Consider the following 22,091-nt stretch of genomic DNA (forward strand, 5'->3'; position numbering starts at 1 on the left):
AAATAGAATTTGGTATATAACTGTGTTGGATTATGAGCAGCATACAGTGGGAGTGACTTGTGTAACAGCAAGCGTTACAAAGCCATTAACTACAAAAGTAAAACTGTCCGATTCATCCAATTTATCAAATGTATTTTAAAGACAATAATCAGAAGCTAATGTACATTAAGTGCTTGAGATAATCTGATTTTAAAGTAAGTTTTGCTGTTTTTTTTTGTAGACTTTTCTGCCATTCTGTGTATTTATATTGTTGTCTTGTGTCTTTTTCTACTTCTTGTGTGTTTTTGGAGTCGTTTTATGTATGTTTGGTATGATTATGTGTATTTTTCTGTGAATTTGTATGTTTTTTAAAGTCATTTTGTGTGTTTTCTTTGAAAACCGCACAAAATTAGACCAAGCTCATGCCTGCCTTAGGATAAGTCCTGTAGGGGCCATAACCAGATAGCTTTAAAATCAATGCATCTGTTGCTATGGATGTTTACCTGAGATAGAGCCCAGCAGCACGTCTTTCTTGACGCAACGGTAAACGTAGTCATAGCTCTGAGGTTTGAGAGGAGACCCTGTCGACAGGATGGTGTGGAGGGACTGGAGGTTGTGTGTTTCTGCTGTGAAGAAAAGAAGGAAAAGCATTAAAACATGCACAGAAGTCAATATCTTGTCTTTGATTATAAGTCACCTCTTGTTAGGTGTGGCTCCTGCTGCCTAATAATGTGTTTGAATCATTTGAAATTCGCACACGCACAAAAGTCAACCTTTTTTTTTTTTTTTTTTTTTTTTTTTTTTTTTTTAGAGAAGATCTTACCATGACTTCCTGTTTTCTAATATTCAAGAAACACTGAACTTAAAATGAAATAGTCTAAACTACAAGCATTTCTGTGGCTTTAACAAATTAATCTACCTTATTCCTGGGGCCACGACTTCCTAATTCCGAGTGTTATAAACATATGTATTGGACATGAAGAAAATGACTTTGTTGGATTAACAAACAGCTCAACTCTATATACTGTTGTTCACACACAGACACTTCTTGCATTTAGAACAAAGATTGGCAACTTCTCTAACAGCGGCGGCCACAAAAATGTGATCGACTGACCCAAGGGTCACATTATCAACATTCATGTTAGCATTTAGAATAAAGACCAAATGAACATTAATACAGGAAAGAACAAAAAGTTGTGTGTTTTTGATGATTCTGATGGTCTTTTGGTTTTCGTCCGATGTATTTTTGTTAACCGTCTGTTTTCGGTATTTTTGTGGATGTTTTGTACATTTTTCAGTTATTTTGTGTATATTTGCTGTTTTTTGGTGACAATTTTTCATCCTTTTGTGTATTTTTCTGTAAATGTGTATGTTTTGTATGCTATTTGTCGTTTTGTGCGTCTTTGCGGTCATTATGTGCATTTACATTGGGGGTCGCATTTTGAACATCCAATGGCTCTGAATATACACACTATACACTAGTTTTCATCGGTGTGTTGATTTCCTGTTTCCAGTTGTAAATGTGCTTTCATGTGTTTTTTTAAACATAAAAGTGTAACAAAATAAATAAGAAACTGGATAATGGGTGGTAGTAATGTAAAAAAAAAACAACTACAGGTATTACAGTCAGATTTGAAATCAAGATAGTACCAATGTAATTTAGATTTAAATTTATTATTAAGGAAATGATTACATGTAAACTTTACTATTTGCTGCTATTTATTTTTAAATTGCTCCTCAGAAACATTTCAGATTTTGTCCCCCAACAATTAAAAGGAATTCTTCACCCCACATCATTGTTCTGCTTGTATTTATAATTTAGCCAATGCGCTTTGTACTTGAACAATAAACATCCCTCATCATTTGAGCAAATACACTCTAACAGACATTTCTAAGTACATGACAAACAGCAGAAGAGGTTGGCACTGATGGAAGGTTAGCAGGAAAGCGAATAATCCCTGCCAGGACTCTGATAACGGCTGGAGTTGTGGTCGTCTCTCTGAGGAGATGTGTCACTAAAAGCTATTAGCTTGACCCACCGCTTATTCCTATGAAAAATAATAAAAGGCACTTTTATTGTTTGGGGGCATTGTCAAAAACAGAACACACGACGAGCTTTTGGTTTGTGCAGTAAATGGAGCTAAAGATATTTAGTTAAACCGTCAACGTCATATTAATTATTGTTTCAGCTTCAGTTTGTGTGTGTTTCAGTCTAACAAAAAATATTCAAACATGAAACACAATTTAAAAATATATAACAAGACCAAAACAGGCAGAACAAAAATGCTTGTACGCCAAACATAAATTATAACATTCAACTTACCTTTGCCAATAATACACATTTAACAATGAACATAAACATATTTCTACTGCTTCACATAGCTCTCTAAAATATATTGACATTTTCTTTTTTAAATAGTGTGACAATGATTTATATTTCTTTATCAACAGTATTCCAAAAGTTAACCCCTAGAACAGACAGACATCTTTGTTTAACTTCTAATCTTGCTTTTGGTAAAATAAACATAAATTTATCTCTTAGTAGTGAGAAGTATTTTTGAACGCCTTTATTACTCTAATATATAATTATTACCTTTATTTTTGCTTTGAACAACATCTGTTATTTTATAATAAACAATATCATTACATTTCATAAGTTTTGATTGAACAAATAATGGATGTGTGTGGTCATAATATTCTAATAACAATCTAATTTATTATGGTTTAGTGTTCATGGGCTTTCATTGTTCCTGATTCTCCTCTGATTAAGTAAATACTGTATATATATATATATATATATATATATATATATATATATATATATACAGTACCAGTGTTTCATTCGTGAGTATTTCACATGTGAACAGAACTCACAAGGTTTCAGGTTTCTCTCCTGGAGCACTGACAGCCACTTGGCCCCCGTACCAAAGATGGTGATCCTGAAAGAATTAACAAAAAAAAACACACACAAGTTACCCAAGTTTTCAAAACTTCAAAGATGTTGTCAATCCGTTAGGGAAAAGTATAAAAAAAGAACTAATATTTGTCAGTGTTGTCAACAGTCAGTCATTGCAGACGCCTTCCCACATCACGCATTCCGCCTTGTGACAGCAGGAAGTAAAAAAACAGAACCAAATTAGCACACGTTATGGGTGGGGGGGTGGAGTTATTGCTGCTAAATTCTTACCAATTTGGTCGTTTCAGAAAAGTCAGGAAAGATAATTCAGTTGGAAAACAAAACATTATTTTAGAGGAATAATACAGCCTATAAACAAAGCATACGCACACGCACATCTATTGATTCACTTCTAATTCTCCCTTCCATCCATTATCTGTGCCCCCCCCCCAATCCACATCTGGACCTGCTCATCGTCATCTCCATGGAAACGTGGGCTGTGACGTGAAATCTTTCCCTGAATGGAGGCAGGTGGTCAGGTGTGGCGTCTAAATGTGTGTTTAGGATGAATGACGGTGGAGATGCTGTGAGCTACAATGACAGCGTGTGTGTGTGTGTGTGTGTGTCCTTGAGTGTATTTCCAAGGAGGGATGCTACTGGAAGCTACAAAGCCAATAAGCGACTCTCGGTGCCAATCAAACATGAGAGCAGCTCTGAACAATTATCTTGGTAATGTGTCTCTGTGTAAGATGTGACGAGTCGAGAAAGTACGACTCCTCAAGTACCTTCTACGACACAAATAGAAACTAGAGGATAAAAGTACGTAACTGCATTAATGTATCATTTATATAAAATGGTATGATTTATCAAATGTAATTTAAAGAAAAACAGAAGCTAATGTTTGGAAAGTGATTGAGATATTCAGATTTTTAAGTAAACAAAAATAGAAATCATGTTTTTGGAATCATTTTGCATATTCTTTTAGTGGTTTTGTAGACTTCTGTCATTCTCTGTACTTCTAAAGGGCGACAGTGGCTAAGTGGTAGAGTGGGGTGTTTGAATCCCGCTCTATCCAAGTCATTGTCATTGTGTCCTTGGGCAAGGCACTTCACCCACATTGCTTCTTATGAATGGGTATGAATTGTGCATGAATGTTGGTGGTGGTCAGAGGGGGAGTGAGCACAAAATGGCAGCCACAATTCTGTCAATATGCCCCAGGGCAGCTGTGGCTACATTGTAGCTTACTACCACAGGTATGACTGATGTGAGTGACTGGTGTGAATGAATAATGGTTTCTGTATGCGCTTTCAGTCTCCTTGAAAAAAAGCACTATATAAATCTAAGCCATTATTATATTGTTGTCTTGCGTATTCTCATTTTGTGTTTTTGGAGCCATTTATGATGTTGTTTTGTATATTTTTCATTTATTATTATTGATTATTTTTGTCTAAAGGATGAAATAAAACAAAGCACAAACATAAACCAGTTTAAAAAGCTTTTTAAATCATATATCGTTAGTAAGTATAAATGGTAAATGGACTGGATTTATATAGCGCTTTATCCCAACACTGAAGTAGTCTCAAAGCGCTTTACAATATCAGCTCATTCACTCATTCACACTCACATTCACAAACTAATGCAATGCAAGGCGCTAGGCGACCACTGGGAGCAACTTAGGGTTCAGTGCCTTGCCCAAGGACACTTTGACGCATAGACGGGTATTGATTGGGATCAAACCCCCAACCTTTTGTTCAGAAGACAACTCCTCTACCATCTGAGCCATGGTCATCCGTGTATAAGAAAGAAGAGCAACAATTTTACCTAGGACAGCAATAATATACAATATGTATATAATGGTATGATTAAGTACATAATGGTATAAAACAACATAATAATAAAATATCATATTTCTATTAATTTATATATAGCCACTCTGAATTTAACTGATGAAATTTGTGTATATGAAATATAATATTAATATTATGTACATCACGTACATTCATGTGTATGTATGTAGATGTGTGTGCGTATGTATATATGTTTGATGTGAATGTATAAACTATATATAAAACTTGAATGTATATTGTAAAAATAGTAATATACTGTAAGTGATATTATGTAGAGAACCTTGTTTTGTTTTGTTGTGATGGGGAGGCGTGTATAAGCTTTGCTTCAACCTACAACCTTTTCAGCTGAAGAATTACACAAATGAGTGTTTGTTCTGCATTGTTTTTCTAAAGGCTGCCGAAATAAAATTCAAATTCAACTCCATTTTATGCATTTTTGTTCTGATTGTGTGTATTTTTCTGTAAAAAATTATTATTTTTTTTTTTTTTAATTCATTCTGGGTGTTTTCTTTGAGGGCCGCACAAAATTAGACCAAGGTACCACCTGTGGCCCCTGTGCCAACAGTTGCCCATGCAATATTTAAAATCAACTTTTGTTAAATATTTAGTATTAAGTATTGATGTTTCTGCTGATTTAATTTTTTGCATTAAAAAATATTGTAATTAAAAAACAAAACAAAAAAAAACACAGCGTAATCATTATTTGTAAGCGCTTAAAGTTTGAAGCTGGCATGTTGAAATCTAAGTCTGAATGTATGAATTCTAAGAATTTCTCCACACCGTAATATGAAAGTGGTTGTATCCTCACTTAAAACCAAACTACTTATATCCAGTGCGCTTTCAGAATCGCTCCAAAATAACAAGAAAAAGCATGTCAGCTACAGATGCTTGTTTTTGATGCACTCACTCAGACCCTAACAGTGTGGTAATGATCTTCAGCAGGTATGTAAATAAAAACTCTAATAGTGGCAATAGTAGTATAAGAATTCCCCTTAATCTGTCCATTTGTCCATCTCTTAAACGTTTATTGAACACACTTAAACATCTTCTGAATGTCTATTCGTGACTGCCCACAAATGCCTACTTCACTTTGGTAACGTTACAAAGTCGTACACTCTACTGAGTGGACTTCTGCACTTCTATACACACAAAATGACTAACTTGTTTTGTGTTTTCGAAAAAAACTTCTCCTTTCTACAAAAGTATTCTTTGTAGTTCTCTTTGTTCAGACACTAATGTGTGTTTTGGTTTTGTTCCTTCCCACCTCTCCATGCTGAGGACAACGTGCCATCTCTGTAACAACCGCCTTATAAAAGCCTCTTTTTCCTGCTGACCACTATACTGTACTTTGCATAATAATAACAACAGTCTGATATAGCGTATTTTGCAGCACATTCTCACAGTCAGCAGTCTCATGTGGTCTCATCTCCAGCTGCTGGCTGTCGCTGTACGACTGCATAAGGATACATCAGGTGCAGTTTATTAGTGAGGATGAATCCAGGAGGGGTTTCTTGTGCATTCTCTGCCACCATATGTTTCAGATTCTCTGTGAAAAACTAGAACTAAACAGCATTTGCTATGAAAGCGTTTGCAAAATAAAACACCTGAAAGCAGACATAAATAGTCGTGTACACCTTGTTATCTCACACATGTAAGGCATTATTGACAATGTTTTCCCATTTGAGATGCAAGTAATACTCCAACAGACTCTATTAGCAGAATTCTACTTTATAACAGACCATTGTCCCATTGCCAGAGTAATGTTATGGAGCACAGGTTCCATTTCATTAAGTGAGCTCCTCTTTTTGATGCAGTAGTATTATTCATTTCTACTTCACGCAGAATGTGCCTGATGGACATTCCAGGCAATAACAGGAAAGTGTTGCCAAGAAGAAAACACACAAGTTGATTTCATCCGCTTCAAACACAACTAAACAAATCACATCTTTGTATTAATTGTTAGTCTGTTAGCAGGAATACATCATAAAGTACTGAACGGATTTTGACAAAATTTTAACCAAAGGTGGAAGATTCCATTAAACTTTGGTGGGGATCCGGATCAATATACTGATTCTAGATCAGTTTCAAAAATCGGAAAAATTCCAATCGCTCATCATAGGGGAAATGTAAAAAATTAATATCTCGATTTGTTATTGACTGATCTTTGTGAAATTTGACTCAGTTATGTCGGATTGCTTCCTAAATTGCCCCAACAAGTTTAATCCAAATCACATCCGGTTTTCATTTTATCGCAATTTAAAAAAAAATAATGTACCAGTAGGTGTCCATACATTTGGACCTACTTCATTGTAATCCACTTAATGAGGATATCAATTTCTTCCAAGCCTTTAAAGTGTGAATGATCATGATACCTAATCAGAATTACTGATCCAGATAACTGCCAACATCTGGCAAAGAGGAGATTTGGCTCTTGGTGGAGGTTTGTGCTCTCTGAGTGTTCTTGTTATGTTGTGTTTTCAACCTTTTTCAGTATCAATAATAAAGACCAAGTGTCATTAAAGTGACTGTTGACAGTGGCATCAAAGCCTAAACCAACAATTCAAATAAAAAGGGGAAAAATTTGTTGTTTTACTTAATACACTTTCACTTTTGAAGTGTGACAATATGTCATGATAAATAATAAAAGCAGAGCTGTGTTGTTTTTTTTATTACTGTGACAAGCCTTGTTTTGTCATGTCAAAAATCACATGAGATTTTGAAGACATTTTAGCTAATAGGCTAGGGCTCATGCGCACTCTTACTTTGAAAACTGCAACTTCCTGTCACATCTTATAAAAAACAGGCATTTTTTTTGTTTATGCCTAACAAAAAAATTTTAGTTTTTAGAGATAGAAAATGAAAAATAATGTTTATCCCTTCTCGGCCCTGATAAAGAAAAATGCCTTGATTTTCAATCATAATTTTTTAACTTTAAGAAAAACAAAAAGAGGTGTTATTTGTTTTTAATTTCAAAGGGCCCATGTTACACTAAATGAACTTTTCTGTGCTTTAAACATGATGAAAGTGCTATTTGGGCTTCATACACATGCCCAAAGTGTTTTTTTCATTGATTCCCTCAATCGTTAGAGGGTGATTTGCTCCTTTCTTACTGCAGGGTGAGCCCAAACACCTCGCTCCAATTTGATGACGCGTTCTCATTTTGATGAAAAATTTGACGCGGCACTGAGTTGGAGAAGCCGCGCCTCCAGGAAGCTCTCTGCCGTGATTGACATATAAACAGACACGCCCACAAAGGTGAGCATTTCCGCATCCTTCGCGCAGTGCTATGTATGTATTTTCTACAGTCTATGTATGTACCGGTGAACGCCCCGCCCCCACGCTCTGTCTCGTGTTTATAAAGCAGCGTGACCTCGGCTACGGAGTGGGGCCGTCCTCTGGCCGATGTCACCGTGCAGGGAGGAGGAAGTCAGTGTCCCATCTATAGACACGCCCACTCATGATTATGCATAAGTAGGACGCAAATCAGCCTGTTTGTGTAGAGTTGCTCAGAAAGTGACTTTTCAGAAGCTAAAACTCTGGAAAAATGACAAGTTTGGGGAAATAAACATCAAATACTATGTTTTCAAACAGCAAGTATGACTCCTATAATTTCCTGTTTGTGTATTTAACCATGTGGCCTTAAACTAGGACATAGAGCAGTACTGCAGGTCCTCACTAAGTAGGTATTTCTGGTATGTGTGTGTATGTGTCTAACTCACCCCAGCTGGTCGCACAGGTCCCACAGCACATTTGGTGTCGGCATTAATGGTGAACCATCATACAAAACGACCGAGGCACCCACAGCCAGAGAGGAAACCAGCCAGTTCCACATCATCCAGCCAGTCTAACAATACACACACACACACACACAGATCCTTCAATTACATCCCTTTATTGTCAAATAAATGACGCAGAAATAAAATAGAAATCCACATAAATTTGTGATATATTCCGGCTTCGTCGTGTGCCATGTTAATGTTTTGGCCTCATCCTTCATGGAGACATAATGACTCTTTACCGTGTCATGACCATCTGTAGAGCTAATAAAGTTTTGGTTTGTGTGCAAATCTAATTCTTTTTGCAGAACTGTTTAAAAATAAAAAATAAATCCTAAAAAAAAATCCAGATATGTCCTCTCATCCATTTCCTGCATCAGTTCAACAAGAAAAGCTGACACAGGAAGTGTACTGTAGGTTTGACTGGGTACCATTTTATCCAGTGAGCTGTATTCTGTTAGAGTTTTACTAGAAATGATCAACTATAAGCTGAAGTATGTCTGAAAAACGTAACAAACAGTTCATAATTATTAACTTGCTTCGTACACAGTGATACATTATCACCTGTTGAATCAAACCAATAAACCACTTTGTAAGAAGTTTTTTTGTTGAAGGAATTGTGACAGAATTGTGACATTTGCCGCATTTAAATGATGTAAAGGTCAGATAAATGTGACCAGGCTGTTCAGACAGCAGTAAAATACAGATACGTATCAAATTCAGGACCACATATGAAAGTGGCCAGGATCGGATTTGTGCTTTTCTGTAACCCTACACAGGGATAAACAAGTTGGAATATGAATGAATGATTCCATCCATTACACCTCGAACTGCCAAACATTCATAAATCCCTTAAAATACACCGTTTACTGAAGGAAGTGGGTGTGACGTGTACGAGCAGACGAGAGTTGTTGTGCAACTTGCTTCTATTCTGGCGAGTATTTATATTTTCATGATCAAACTCAAAGAGTCAGACCAAGGATCACTTCCTGCTCGCCGTCTCAGAGGGAGACCAAAGGTGTGTTTTCAGAGTGTTAAGTTCATCAACACGTTTAAATAGGACAAGTGCTATTTTCTGTGCAGGTCCTGCAGGTGGCACGAGATGTCTCAGCAGGGTACCAGGGTCCTCTGAGCTCTGCCTTGGGCCATGAAACCTGAATCTTAGAAAAATGTTGATTTTCAACCTGCTGTGATTCAACCCTCCAATTATCCTCAAATATTACTAACACGTTTACCCCTTGGGGTCAATCTGACCCCAGAGATATTTGCCTCCAGAAAATGATTTTTGTGTCAGGCACTTTGTTTATTTGTTGAAGACATAAAGAACCCCTTGATAATGAAACCATGACCAGTTCTTTAGCGCCACCATCAAGCCAAACTGTTAAATTAGAATTAATTTGTCATGAATAGTTTTCATTCAAATCTTCTTAAATGTACTGACAACATTAAGCAGGTGGATTTGAGATTCTGTTCCTGTAAATCTTTTAAAATTGACAGATTTTTCAAATCTGCTGATGTGGAAAATTTTCAGCTGTAACATATTATTCATCATGTTCAGCATCTGTCCCATGATTTGAAAAGTTTGGACATCTTACCGTAGTGTAGTAAATAATGACATCATTGCTGGTCATATTCCCATGAAGAATGTGTTCTTTCAGGTGCTGAATTAGAGTTCCCTGAAGGAGAAAGAAGATATCATATATCAGCAGGGGAACATATTGGTGAATCCTGCTTCACATATAGATAAACAATAAAAGATAGAAAATAGTAGTATTTGTGCAATTACAGAAAATATGACAGCTTGCATATTGACTTTCAAACTAAGAATAAAGTTAGCAAAGCTACCTTCAGTCGCTTTCCCACACTTCTGATTTTTTTTTTTTTTGTGTAGCGACAATTGTGTGAGTGCATGCATATGATCTCAGGCAGGATTTGGAAGCCAAATCCATTTTTTTTGGGTGTATGTGTCATCCTGTAACTGACAGCGTGTTAACGGAGCCGAAACAAAGCAGTGGGAACAACACGCCGGGGCTAATTGGCTGTGGCGGAGAGGACTGCCGGTGTCACACTGTGGAATGTTTTCACCGACGTATTACTGTCCAATTATTGGCAGGACGAGGAGAGAAAGAAGCAGAAAAAGTAAGGGAGATGAGGTAATAAAGGCTGAGGATGATGATTGAGGAAGAAGTGTAAAAAAGGACGTTGTGCTGGAAAACAAAACACAGTGCTAATAAAAGACTTAAAACGCAATAAATAAATAAGCAAACCAAAGTGATGAAGTATGTAAAATCAAGGCAGGAAACCAAAAGGAAACAAAAGCATAGAGACAGAAAAGTATCGAAAACAAGAGAATGCAGCAGTTTAAAACACTAATTAACAGTTTATTTTCTAGATATCACACATCTACTCTACTCTGCCTGTAACTCATAAAGCAAGGCAACAAAGAGTCATTCCTTCTTTTAAGGGGCCAAGAACAGATCATGGGTCTGCTGATGGAGTTCTGCTGCCCTCTAGTGGCAATAAAATAACAGCATCCAACTGTCACTTATTTATTTTTTATCTGTTCAAAAGAACAGAAATGTGTCTTTTGACACACAGCTCATTAAAACTGATTCAGTAAAAACACACCATCATTAAAGAATAACAAATCAAAAAGAACAGCATAAAGCACAGTGCTAACGGGTGCTATTTAATACAGCGACTGTGGTTGGAATTAATGATTTTTTTGTAGATGTTTTTATGGGCCAGTGGGGTTTTGTATCTTCTGCCTGAAGGCAGCAGAGAGAAGAAGTGATGCAGAGGGTGAAGTGACGTCTTCAGTGATGAGGGTTGCTTTCCTCTACACTGATCACCTATATAGATCGCAAAGTGGGGTCTGAGGGGTTAGGGCAGGGGTCTGCAACCTTTACTCTCAAAAGAGCCATTTTGCCTAATCTCGCCAGGATTGAAGTCCTTCCGGAGCCGCAAAAAATACCTTCTCAAGGAAAACAATACAGTGTATAAAATGCTATGCAGTTAAAATAATATCGAATAATTTTTAGAGTTAATGGATTTGAAGAGCTACAAAAAATAACTTGATCATGTCGGTCAACACATGCAAATTGCTAATTTCTTGCAGCATATCAAGCATACATAATAAGCTGGCATGTTGGCAATGAAATAAATCTTTCCCCACACAAATACAATCTCTATATTCTTTCATAATAGTCTTTTTGTTAGTTTAGTGATCTTAAAAGTAAATTAAAACCTAGGTTAGCCACAGGGGTAATGAAAGTTGATGGTCTGTAGTGGATGTGATTTATTTTGAGGTTAAACAACTGTTTTATCAGATTTTTATTTTAAGTTAATGGTATTAATCATCAATACCCTCTGTAAAAAATACCAATTCATTGTTAAAAAATTTTATTTATTTTTTTAAAGCTATAAGGAGCCATTGCAAACGAGTTAAAGAGCCACATGAGGCTCCAGAGCCGCAGGTTGCAGACCCCTGGGTTAGCGTGATCTTACTGGCCTGGTTTACTATTCTACTGAGTTTTGTGTTGTGTTTGAGGGTGAGAAAGTTGAACCAGGAAGAGATACTGTATGTGAGGATGGATTCAATAAGTGAAGTGTACACTAAAGATAAAATGTCCTTGTTAATATTAAAAGATCTCAACTTTCTGAGGAGGTGGAGGTGCTGTTGCGCCTTTTTAAAAACAGAGTATGATTAGCTATGAAGTAATGTACAGTAGTTTATTGATCCAAGTCCAGCTCTTCACATGTTAGTTTAAGTTTTTAAATGTTTAATTATAAAACATCAGAGTGATTACCCTCTATGGGTTGAATGCTGGCTACTGCAATTTCATTTTGCTATTGGCTGAGAATAGATCAGTGACGTCTTTTTGGATCAGTGACAACACTAATCATCACTTTTGGCTCCGCCTCTTCTATAAAAGATGGGATGAAGGACTGGTTTCCTCCTATCACAGCCCTCAGTGAGCATTGATTGACAGCTCCATGTGGAACTGTGCAGCGCTGTGGGGGCGGGGCTGCTGTGACTGGGCGTGTCTTAACTACTCAAGAAGCAACGCCCGTTTTCCCCCAATTTCGCCCTAGTGGCAGTTGAGCAAAAGCCTGGGGTGTACTTATTCTTTAATATCAATTAATTCAATCAGATTTTTTTTTTTTTTATTAAAACAAAAAACTGCAGTCGTTTAAATGTGTTAAAATATTTTAGATTATGAAGGCCTATTGGTAAAGTTTATGAAAATACATACTGTATGTTGATGTTACAATAGACAAAATGTCCAAATTAATTTGATTTCAATAAGTTTAGATTTGACAATGTCAAAAAGTGTAGATAGTTCAAAAATGTGACTTAAAGACAAATTTGAAAGAAAAAAAACCCAATAAAACTGTGAAAGATCTATTCTTCACTGCTTGTTTCTTACCCCAGCAGAGTGCACCATACATTTAGGAGCTCCTGTGGTTCCAGAGGAGAACAAAATGAACAAAGAGTGACTGAAAGGCAGCTGCTCGAACTCCAGCTGAGGGAGCTGGTCAGCCTCACCGCGGCCGGATGCCAAAAACTCATCAATGAACACACTGATGAGAGAAAGTACATATAGAAGGCAGATTCTGTCAATAACGTACCATCTAGGACACAATAGGATTATTTAAAACACCCGTACGTACCTGTTGGGGATTTTGGAGAGGTCGGTCTCATGCCTGGTGCGAGCGTACGGAATGACAACGACTTTTTCTAGATCAGGCAGGCCTGCAGGGAAAACACAGAGGTGTTAGAAGAACACTCATAGAAAGCTTCAGACTGTAACACATTTAGGACATTTCTTCTCATTAAGTCACTCAAGTTAATTTTTGCATCAATGACGTATTCCTTTTTTATTCTGATAGCCAATCACAAGAAAGAGACAAAAGTCACATACATGGAATGGAACTTATTTGCAGCCTTAATTAGGAGGAAAAACAATTACTTTTTATTAAGATATTATTTTAATTTCATTTAAAAATTTGAAGGAAGTACACAGGATGGACACTAACCAGGTCGATAAATGAAACCGCACTGATCAGATGATTGGTCAGTGTTTAAAAAGCCACAGAAAACCGGAATTTTCAGCTCGTGTATAGCATTAGCTTTAGCAGCTAACTCAGCATTTCTGCCTTGGAGACCGATACCATGTTTCTGCAAAAAAATCTTTCAAAGAATCAATGCTCTAACTGTAAAAATGATCTAAATCTAAGGCGAGTTTATCCCTGTTGACCTGACCGAGAACTGAACGAGAACGAGATTTCCGAGAGTGTGAAAAAGCTTATTGAGTAAAAGACTGTTCATTAAATAAGGATTAAATAACTATGACAAGCTAAAATTACTTTTTATTCCAGGTTTTCTTCATTGATAAAAAGCCAGGACAGTTAAAATGTATGTCACGTATTCATTAAAAAGCAATTTCCATCATTTTTCTTGTCATTAAATCCGTAAATATCTAAATCAAACACTTGGTCATACTTTCACTCGCTGTCCAGTAAAAAACTGAATTATGTGTTCGTGGTGTCAAACAGATGATAGAGCATTAATTGAGAGGACCAGTGTGATCACCTACCTTTCACTACGCTGACTAGCTTCTCCATGTGATCGTGTGTTTTTCCGTTGTACACCACAGCAGCTACAGAGAAGATCAGCTTGGGCTGGATTTGAGAAAACCTATCGAGTACACCCTGATGTGGAAAAACACAACGGGGAAATCACAGATCAGTGTTGACAAAGAGAAAACACTTTTTAAAAGGACACATAAACACATGATTTATTTCTGAGAATTTAGTTAAGGGGGAAAAAGGCCTATAAATCAAAATATGTGCAGCTCATGAAGTTGAAAATAGATGATAAATGCAGTTTCAAATCTCCCAGAGGGGGCGGTAGAGCATCACAAACAAAAACAATACCATAAGAAATGTAAATCTTTGTGTAATGATTAGCAAAATGTAAATGATTAAACACCAATTAAACTGTGAAACATGGTGATTTAATTGATAAATTGATTTGTTTCTACAATAGACAGTTAAAACTGAGCATATTTAGCATGTACTGCCAAAAAAATGGAAAAGCTGATTAATGTGTGAATGTATTTTCATTTATGTGATAGCGTCTCTTTTACAGGCACATACAGTGTGAGGTAGAAGCCGTAAATAAAACAAAAACCTCTCACATTAACACCAAAGTCAACAGATGTGGAGCTCCAGATTGCTCCTATGCTAGCTGCTGCTAGCATAGCTTCCACTGCATGTATTCCATTGGGCAGGTAACCTGGAAACAAGAAAAAAAAAAAGCATTTTTTTTAGACTTTTTTTTTTTTTTTTTACATTGAATATATTGCATTTCATGTATTAAGAAGCAAACTTGCATTGCTTTGAAAGTTTAGTTTAAAATGGTTTTTATAAAGTGGATAAATCTGGTCCTGGAGAGGCACTTTCAGCCCCTGCGTGCATTGGATGATCTCAGCACCAACTCACCTGAATCTAAAGATGTGTCATCAGGAAAGACTGATTCCAAGCTAATGTGAATCACTGTGTAAATTACCAAATAATTCAGTTGTAGATATCTCTGTCCTTCCAAATGCACACTATGCTCACAATTTCCCTGCTTATGTCACATGATGGCAGTCATTTTTAATCTCAAATTGTTGATTCAACTCAAATTTCCAAAATCCTGCAATTTTCCTTAAATTTTTCAAAAACATTTCCCCAAATTAAAAAAAAAAGATTGGTCACAAAAACAAAGGTGAAGATCCTGCAGGGACTGACATCTGATACTTGTTTAGATACATACTTAACATATAATTTATACTTTGAAGAGGTAGAACTATAGAAGTAGAGCACATTATTGTTGAAATTGCAAGTTTTTCCACCTATAATCAGCTGACTTTTTGACCTGATTTAAAGTGATTCTTGTATGTTTTTAATAATTACAAACATTATTGATACCAGACAATATACTGTACAGTTTGAGAGAACAAATACAGTAAGTTGTAACACAATGATACACAGAGTAGCTGCAAACAAACAACCTGAAAGGTCACCTCCCAAATACTCAAGACTATTAAGCTAATCAGCTCTTTGTTTATGTAGCCAAGGCAACTCCAGCTATAACCAGGAAGCACATCCTGATTGCAGCTATTAAGGTTTTGAATCACCACAGACAGTGTTTTATTGGACAGTTTATTACCACATGTGTTTTATATGATGTGTACCTATTATTACTTACTTACTTTGAAGATATAATAAAAATTTCTACCAAAAAAACCTAAAAAAAAAAAAAAAATAAATAAAAAAAAATCAACAAAATATGAAAGTTATCTTTAAATCCTAAATGTTACATATCTCACAAGCCAAACCAGAATGTTAAAGATCGTGTAAAGAAAATTCTGCCATTTTCTTTTAGACACATTAAATAGGTCATAAATGTATTCCTTAAAACATGTAAAAGGCCATTCAACTATTTATAAATTCATTGTGGAGCTCGGCTTCACAAACTGTGTTTCAGTTTTATGTGTTCAGGATGTAATGGGCGTTACGTCACGGAACCCTCATTAGCATAAACCCGACCCTGCTGCCGAAGCGCACCAAACTTTCGCGGCCTCCAGTGGGACGCAATTTGGCCCCTCGCCGAAAACAACCCACATATTCGGACTCGGGGGAATAAAACACGTCCGGAATTATGTGTTTTGCCTCTAGCGGGCGCAGCTCTGACTCTACCCGAGAGAAATGCACATATTCAGACTCGGGCAGAGCGGACCTTTCTGCTCGATTCAAGCACTTTTGGAAAATCAGTGGGAGAAGCACTATCGACGCTGGAGCCGCTTTCACACTGCTCTCTCCCATAGACACAATACACGGAGGCGGGCCCTACCTGTGCGTGGATTTTTTTTTTTTAAATTATCAAAAAAAAAATGGCCTCTAACTGACATGCCCCCAGCGTTTCAGAGCAGAGAGAAGTGCTTGTTTTTCCATGATTTTGAGACCTAATTTTATATCCTTAGCCAATTTTTCATCTGTCAGGGCAAAAATTGTTAGTTATGTTTATTAACATATTTACTCATAGACCTTATTCTTTTTAAGGCTTTAAGTTGAGACTTTTCATTTCTGCTGTCTCATGTTTTCTGCTCTCTTCTCGAGGTCAGCTTCCCAAAACACATCTTATCCCTCAGACACAGTGGCATCACACACTCACATGCCTACACACACTCACATAGTCACACATAAACACCCAATACACATCCATTCATACACACAAACACCATACACGCACACACCTCCAACACTCACGACAATCAGGAGATACCAGAGAACTGGTTGTTTTGACCTAAAGAAGAAACTGTCTCTTTTCACCCTCTTCTTTCACCTCCTCTGTCCTCTTTATCTCCTGGGGGGAGGAGGGAGGGGGACTGAGCTGGAATATACGTGATGAGTTAGAACTGTGGGCCACTCGATCATCGGACGTCCGCCCGGGCGGTCACTAATCTTTGTACTCTTTTTTATTTAGTTTTATAATAAACCTTTTTTATAAAATCATCAATGCCTCGCCTGGACTCCATCATTCAACCAGAGCAATAAATCATGCCTCCAAATGAGGTCAACCGCAAATTTGCCGTAACACATCTTTCAAATTTGGCTCAGTGGTCAATGATACGTTTCTGTGGTGTGACAAACTCATATCATAAATTTATTTCTGCTTCTACACAAACTTAAATACGGGGTTCATTCCCTTTATTCATTTATTTGCCATAAATAGACCAAACATCTTGTAAATCCACCATCAGCAAACAAGTAAAAAATAAAACAAATGTTCGCATGAACAGAATACGTGGTGTGTGCCCGTATGTGTGTGTGTGTGCGTGCGTGCGCATCAGCTGCAGCTCTCCTATAAAAGCATGGCAGACCTTATTAGCTAAGTGCTCATATTTCTCTTGAATGACTCTGACAAGATGTGTTCGCTGTGACTTTGGGACAAGGACATCTACAGATCAACTACACTCTTCAAAAAGAGGTTTGTGCCCAGAAATTTAGATGGAAGTTACACTGATCGGCCACAATAATATGACCACTGCAGTCTTTATCTTTGCACCGAGCAGCGGGCAGAATATGCTCAGTAAGGATGTTGGTTTGACAAAAATGCCAGTGTTAAGACAGAAAGATAGAATGCAGACTGAAATGAAGCTTTTGTAGAATCTTCCAAGTCTACAGAAAGTCGAGAAAGGAAAGACGAGCAGTCACAATTGTACGTATGAAGCAATTCACATATCAAAATAGATGCTAATTAATGTTAAGAAAGAAAAGTATGGTTGATCAATATAAACAGTCTTTTTTATCTCCATTTGATGAGTTTAGATTTGCCTCCAACATCCACCCAGACCTTCTTGTTTCTCTAACGAATTTCCAACAGAGCTAAAGTCATTTCACTAATGGATTTGTTTATCCTAATGTCCATTCAGAAAGTGCACAGCTTTCCAACACACGATGATCATTCCTTTTAAGAGCCTCTTGGGAACAAGGGAGCAGCCATGGATGTATGAGAAAGAAGCTCAGGGTTGGATGGTCTACTAGAGAGGTTTATATATATATATATATATATATATATATATGAGTAGAAATAAGTGTAATGAGTAGAAATAATTTATACACAACAGATTTTTTGGGTTGTTTTTAACATCATGAGCAGCCAGAATCAATATTGTCCTTTTCATTTTTAGCGCTTAGCATTGTATAAAATACTTCAATCTTAATCAATATGTATGACAGGGCTAAAGTGCAATTGGAAGATTTATTGCACTCGCGCATAACAGAGAGGGAGATTTTTAATCATGTTATTGTTGATTTAATGTTTTTACTGCTGATTTTAAACGTTTTACTGCTGATCTTAAAGGGTACATATTATGAAAAATAAATTTTTGCTGTATTTTTGAACATATGAAGTAACCGGCACACAAAATGTGAAATAAAACCATCCAGTCCTTTGTTTGTGGTCTGTGTAAGTCATACAACACAGATAAAATTGTTCTGTTTCAAATTTTCTAAGTTTGTGATGTCACAAGTTGAATCAGGAAAGAAAATACCCTCCCCTCCACTGGTAACTCCACCCATAGACTCCACCCCCAACCTGATGAAAATTTTTGCGAAAGTCCGCCACTGGTTTTTTCGCTAGCGAAGGAGTGATGGTGTGTTCACACCGAACTGTAGCGACTGCAGTCACTTCAATCGCCCGTGATGAGTCGCTTTAACATAGTGGAGCTTTTTGGTCACTTCATCGCTCCAGTGAACAGTGTATGTGTGTGTGTGTGTGTGTGTGTGTGTGTGTGTGTGTGTGTGTGTGTGTGTGTGTGTGTGTGTGTGTGTGTGTGTGTGCGCGCGTGTGTGTGCGTGTGTGTGCGTGTGTGGAGCCGGGTGACAGGGGAGAGAGAGAGGGCTTATTCAAGAAGTTAACCGCTTTCATTTTGCCCCGGTAAGTTGAGGAAGCCTCCCGCTGCAGCCGTCTCACTGTAATTAAAGGGAGGGGCTCTACAGGCAGTGAAGGATGGGGGAGTTGTCGCTTGAAAAGTTAATTTTTTAAAATTTTGAGCGACTAGGTCGCAGGACCTCTTGAAGTCACGTCATTGACATTGATTTTTAATGTAATCTAGTCACTTCAGTTGCGTTCGGTGTGAACGCACCTTTAGTGTGTGCCACCATACGGAAGAGAGGGGCGGGGGGAGGGGGAGGTCTTTGCAACTCCAGGGACACACCCACAAAACGGAGTGCTCTGAAACAGCTGGATTATACAGGGTTTTAAGATGTTGAACTTTTTGATCATGTAAAACACATTGAATTGCCTTGTGTATAAATTTGCCTTGCCTTAGTGATCTTAAAATTAGTTTTTTATGTGCTATTTTAGTGATCGTAATTTTATTTGAATTTTTAACCCATAGAATGTACATAACTTGCACTGTATATATTACATCTTGACCCCTCCCCCCAAGGACTACAGATGGAAATAAGCTTTTAAGCTAAAGTCTGGTACCAAAATCTCTGTTTTTATAACTTAATGTATTTGTACTGGGTCCTAATAAATGAATAAATTAAATTAAATTAAATCAACAAATTAATATTAAGACTCTGGTGTTTTGATAATACTGTAAATGAATGAATGAATTTGAAAAAAACTTTCTTCACAGAGCAGTTCTGAAGGAAAACATTCAACCTCAGCCAAGCCTGCTTGTGTAAATATGAAATAAGAAGGTGCAGCTTGTGTATGATTAGATCTACACGTCAGAGGGAGAGAGAGTCAGACACCAGGTTTGAAACAGGAAATAACATTTAAGCAATGTATTTGGGAGACGAATGACAGTCAAATATGGAACAGTTCATATTAAGTGGGCCGCAGATTTTAGGCGGGAAAATTAGTAATTCAATCAATTATTGCGTTCTAGTTTGCACTTCCACATGTAAATAAATTGTAAAATATGTACAACACTGATGATATCAAAGCAATTGCACATATTGTAATTTAAAAAAAACTGCAGGATTTTGGAAAAATTGTAAATTATTTTATATAATTTGAGATTAAACAAGAAGACATTATCATCAACATCCCCGCCAGATGGTTCTCATTAAAACTTACAGCCTTTTCCTAATGTCCTAAATCTAAGAACTTAGATGTATACATAAAAAAATATTATCACATCAGAATATAAAATTACTAACTCTCTTAAATGGTTTCTAAGAAAAACTGTCCCCTTTGAAGATACCTCGAACAGAGTCAAAAAAACAAAAACAAAAAAAGGGCAATAGCTCTGGAAAAATTATTTGCGTGCTTCTCATTTTCGAACTCCATCGAGGTATTGATACCCTGAAGCCGAATTTGGCTATCCTATCTTAAACAGTTTCTGAGAAAAGCTGTCCCCTTTAACTCGGACGAATGGAGCTCAAATCTATATCCCCCTTCCACTTTGTGGCGGAGGATAAAAATGACTGCCATCATGTGATATAAGAATGGGGAAAATGTGAGCCCTGCTATTGTGGAGTTTCACTGAATTTGTGTATGAGTTTGGAGATAATCTACAACTGAATTAGTTGGCAATTTACACAATGATTCATGGCTTCTCTGGCTTTTTCGCTTGCAGCTGCGAGCCAAATTGGATGCTCTAAAGGGCCGGATTTGGCCTTGAGTTTGACACGTGCTCTGAACTGTCACTCAGAGACTCACCTACGACTCTGTCTCCGGTTTGAATGCCCATCTTCCTCATTGCAGCTGCAAACAAAGCCACGTCACGGCGTAACTCGCCAAAAGTCACCTTAACAATCTCATCATTGGCCTCAGCTGAAAGACACAACAGAAGAGGACTTTAAGACAAACAGGCAAGCACAAATAAACAAGGTTACACAAACATCAAGAAGAGCAAGAACAGCCTTGGAATTGTTTTATTTGAATCAACAGAGGGGTTTTATTTGCACATATTTTCAAGTGAGCACAGAAAAATATCCACAACTGTTACAGAATCTTAAAGTACAGCAGAAAAGAAGAGTTGGTGAGGTCTGTTGAATGGAAAACCAAGCATGAGCTTTAACACAGCAGCCTCCATTAATCCCTGTTAGGAACGTCTTACTGACATTGAGCAGGGCTCTGGTCTGCAGCATCGTGACCAATTACTCTTCTCATAATTGTATTGCATTTCATTGAGAGACGTAGCCCACAGACATGCAGCGATAAGAAAGAAGCTATCCATTAGGGTGTGACAGTCCTCTGAGATGGAGAGTGAAGCAGCAGTTAATCAAATAAAGTGACTCGTGACGTCCTGCACTCGTTGATCCATCCCGTATTCAAACACACCCAGAGCTCTGTTACTTCTTTTATGAGGGGGCGGGCATAGGCTGAGCTGCCAGGAACCTATTGTTATTGTGCACGTTCTTCTTCTGTGGAAATCATACTTCCCATTGCGTCAACATTGCCTGAGCTACAAAACAGGACAATAGTCCTAAATGTGGCACTACCACACATTGGCAACTTTCACCAAAATGTAGCCATAATACTGAAGACACATTTGTACACTCTGTTTTGTTATTTTTTAACAAAAACTGTAAAACTTATTAAACCCATCTCCTCCCACAATTTTTGCGCAATCAACACCAAATTAACTACAGCACATCTACAGCCTGTCCTACACACAAACCATCCATAGATTGGTAATTTATTGAAAATTGGAAATGGTATTGGAAACAAATACTTGAAAATTCTTGCCATTTCTTTGAATGTTCATTAAAAAAAGAAATGCCAAATTTTGAAGCTACGGTAAATGATGTTTGGAAAATATCAAAGTTTTACCCCAAAAAGTTTTTTTTTCACATTTTGAATTTCGCTCTCATGTGAACATTAAAATGGCATTTTAAAACATCACTTTTTCCACATATGGAGCCAATAAATCAATGTTTAAAAACAAATTACCAACATCTGCCTTTGTCATTTGGGTTGATGATCCCTTTTACAAAAGAAATAACCAACTATGGCGGACTACAGTGTTGTTTTAAAGCAGCAAAAGGGCTCTTATTCTGAAGTTAACAGGAAGTTTT

At 37.1% G+C, this 22,091-nt stretch overlaps 1 protein-coding gene across 1 annotated transcript in view; it reads right to left on the minus strand.

Moving 5' to 3' along the window:
* The window catches only part of aacs (acetoacetyl-CoA synthetase), a 43,604-nt gene that overhangs the window by 14,323 nt on the left and 7,190 nt on the right, over positions 1–22,091 (minus strand). The window contains exons 4-12 of the mRNA XM_028458542.1: positions 20,731–20,844; positions 14,702–14,799; positions 14,099–14,213; positions 13,173–13,254; positions 12,929–13,082; positions 10,094–10,174; positions 8,442–8,566; positions 2,854–2,918; positions 483–605 (exon numbers count right to left, since the gene is read on the minus strand). Coding sequence (XP_028314343.1) covers positions 483–605; positions 2,854–2,918; positions 8,442–8,566; positions 10,094–10,174; positions 12,929–13,082; positions 13,173–13,254; positions 14,099–14,213; positions 14,702–14,799; positions 20,731–20,844 — 957 coding nt within the window. The remainder of the gene's footprint in view (positions 1–482; positions 606–2,853; positions 2,919–8,441; positions 8,567–10,093; positions 10,175–12,928; positions 13,083–13,172; positions 13,255–14,098; positions 14,214–14,701; positions 14,800–20,730; positions 20,845–22,091) is intronic.

This window comes from Gouania willdenowi, chromosome 9, assembly GCF_900634775.1.
Source record: "Gouania willdenowi chromosome 9, fGouWil2.1, whole genome shotgun sequence".
Taxonomy (NCBI): Eukaryota; Metazoa; Chordata; class Actinopteri; order Blenniiformes; family Gobiesocidae; genus Gouania; species Gouania willdenowi.